At 45.8% G+C, this 3258-nt stretch overlaps 1 protein-coding gene across 1 annotated transcript; it reads left to right on the top strand.

Annotated features, from left to right (window-relative positions):
* Window positions 1-272: 272 nt before the first annotated feature.
* Window positions 273-2997, top strand: LOC135386460 (uncharacterized). Its single transcript, XM_064616365.1, has 3 exons — window positions 273-322; window positions 402-465; window positions 1240-2997. Exons 1-3 carry the CDS (start codon window positions 273-275, stop codon window positions 2995-2997), a joined length of 1872 nt encoding a protein of 623 aa, XP_064472435.1.
* Window positions 2998-3258: the final 261 nt, after the last annotated feature.

Raw genomic sequence — 3258 nt, 5'->3', positions numbered from 1 at the left:
CCACCGTGCCGAGAAACTTACTTGGCGTCTCAACAGCACCTTCCGCACGTCGTTGCGTCGTACGCTCCCGCCAACGCGAAGTAAAGTGCCCGGATGAGGGATTGGATTGGCATGGATGGCGCGACTCTAGCTACTGTAGTTTACTGCATTTTGGCTTCTTATCGTTTTGTTCGCGATTCAAGAATAAATATAAGCTCATGTTAAAGACATTAGGGCTCATTTCATCTCGTAATCACGTTTGCCGTTTCGCAAATTCGGTTTTCTGGAAGCCGATGGCTGACGCAGGCTTCAGCTTTGACTATGGCTTTGTCAATGGCAAAGTGTAACCCACGAGGTGTAACCATCAAAGCTAAGTCGCACATGGTGTGTGTTGAAAGGTGAAAGCCCTTTCCTCGTTGCAGTTCGCTGTATTGCGGACGTGATGTGGGCTCAATACAGCTGAGCACGGGCCTCCACTACAGCAAGGTACGTATTCCCTCATCCCTAAACGCTCTGCCATAGAGTAGCAACAAGCAACGTCTTTATCAAGCTGTGGGGCGACACACTGCAGCGATACGTCACCCCCCACCCCGAAATTTAACCTGCACACCTTGCACACCCTGTAGAGGGTCTTAATGAAGTCTCTTAATTAAGGGTCTTAAGGCGTTAATTAGCGTTGTCTTCTGCATTATTATGTCTGCTAAGGAATTATGACCCCCCTTTGGCGCCGACTTTATCGATAAACCACTCAAACAGCACCTATGCACGCCTCCCACATGTTAGCAGAATGCGCCAAACGGTTGTTTCTACCCTATTGGGTAATAGCCCACCAACAAGCCCATATACAGTGTTTCTTTTCTATCTTTTTTTTTATTGGAAACCCAGCGCTTCACAAGGCCGGCGATAGAAGAAAACTGGAGTCTATATTTGCACTGCTTGAGTAGGAAACAGGTGTTACTAATTATGTAGCACCTGTTTTACTCAAGTACCTGGAAAGTAGCGCTCGTTTTGCCTTTATTCTTCTATTCGTGAAGGGTAGTGTTTCCAATAATTAAAAAAAGACACCCTGTATACTACTTGCTGAACTGCCTTCGGGACGTTGCATCCAGTAGAACATTGCACAGGCCTAAATTTCTAGCATCCAGTCTTATATACTGATTTTGCGATTACTAAGATTGCGATACTGATCTTGCTTGTAATATGAACAGTAATATAAACAATATGAAAAAGTAATTAATGTGCACTGCTGTCGTGTTACAGATGCCAAATGCCGGCCAGATATCTTGCCCACGCTGCCAATGGAAGGTGTTCACCCTTAGGGCTCTCTTCAGGCACCTGTGCTCATCACATAGTCATGAGAAGAACTGGGTGTGTGGCCTGCAGGGATGTGTCAAGACATATCAGTCATATTTCAGATACCGACAACATGTCACTGCAAAACATGGGGATTTGCTGGGACACTTTGATTCACGAGCATCCAGTGAGCAAGGCACTGAAAATGAAGGTGGCGAAGAAGGTGGTCAGCCCATGGCTGATGCACAGGATGCACAGCTGAACATAGATGAAGGAGAAGCAGTCAGTCCCTCAAGGAGCCCTGAGGCAAGAGAAGAATTGTCTCAGACCACACCAGACTCTACAAAGCGTTTTGCGCTACTGCTTCTAAAATGGAAAGAAGAGATGAGGTTGCCTGAATCAACCTTGAACGAAGTGGCAAATGACATAACTTTGTACCTAGAGGAGTTGGCCCAGCAAGCTTCAGATACGCCCGATGGAGGAACACTTGAAAACACTGTGAAGCAACTACCCATGTTGCAGACAAAATACGGTCGGGAACAGTACTGGAAGGGTACACTGCCATTCGTTCAGCCGTCAACAATTTGCTTGGAAAACAAACCAGACGGGAAGACTATTTCTTTCCACTACATCAGCCTACTAAGAGTATTGAAGATGTACCTGGAGTGCCCACAGGTTCCAGACATATGTGAACAACAAGGAAGAGAGGGATGCTTGACCACAGTGTTTGATGGCACAGCATTCCAAAATCATAAATACTTTCAAGGTGACAAAAAGAAGCTGTGTATACAGCTTTATACCGATGAGTTCGAACCATGTGATCCCTTGGGTGCAAAGCGTGGCAAACACAAATTGATGGTTGTGTATTATTCCGTCCTTAACGTGCCCCTTGAGCTGCGGTCTCGTCTCCAACACATGCATCTGGCATTAATTGTAAAGGACAAATTAGTGGAACAGTATGGACTGCGCCGCATTCTACAACCACTTCTTGAGGACGTACGACAGTTGGAAACAGAAGGCATTGTTGTCAATTCAGTGAAGTACACCGGGTCAGTGCTGTGTGTCACAGGGGACAATTTGTCAAGTCATCGCCTTGGAGGATTTGCCACCAACTTCAGTCATGGCCGTATATGTCGATTCTGCATGGCTCTGCGCCATGAAATTTCCATCAAGCACAAAGAACAAGACTTCGTCATGCGCTCTCCGGAAGGACAGCGCTACCACGTGAACATGCTTGAAAACGGGCTGCCAGCTTTGTCGTTGTATGGAGTGAAGGCGTCGTGTGCAATGGAACTTGAGGGATTTGAACCTACTGAACATCTGCCTCCCGACGTGATGCATGATGTTCATGAAGGCGTTATACCTTTTCTTCTCAAACATGTTCTGACTAAGCTTGTGTCAGACAGATATTTCTCTCTGGACACTCTAAATGACTGCATTGAGAAGTTTCCTTATGACCCGTGTCACAGGAAAAACAAACCCGAGATTGTAGACCGTGCTGCACTGACGACCAAAGGTACACTAAAAGGAAGTGCATCCCAAAAATTCTGTCTTTTCCGGAATGTGGCCCTGTACATTGGAGAATGTATACCTTCAGAAAACAGTGTCTGGAAACTCTACTTGATCTTCAGAGAAATTGTCGACATCATCATGTGCAGAGATTTGCCATCTGAGTACGTGCCTTACCTCCATCGTCGAATTGAGTTTTTTTCGGCAAGAGTTTAATTTGCTCTTTCCTGAAGTCCGAGTCCCATGTAAGATGCACTACCTGCTCCACTATCCTACTTTCATCTCCAAGTTTGGGCCACTTGTTGGAGTGTGGTCAATGCGATTCGAAGGAAAGCATCAATACTTCAAGGACGTGACACGAAAAATTAAAAATTTCAAGAATCTGTCGTCTTCGCTTGCTAACAGGCACCAACTCTATCAGATGTACACGTGGACACAGCAGGCTCCTGATGGCATCATGTCAACTAAGTGTTGCAA

The sequence above is a fragment of the Ornithodoros turicata genome, chromosome 2, assembly GCF_037126465.1.
Source record: "Ornithodoros turicata isolate Travis chromosome 2, ASM3712646v1, whole genome shotgun sequence".
NCBI classification, from domain to species: domain Eukaryota; kingdom Metazoa; phylum Arthropoda; class Arachnida; order Ixodida; family Argasidae; genus Ornithodoros; species Ornithodoros turicata.
Note: the sequence above shows the minus strand (reverse complement) of the source record. Positions and strands in the feature narration are given on the sequence as shown.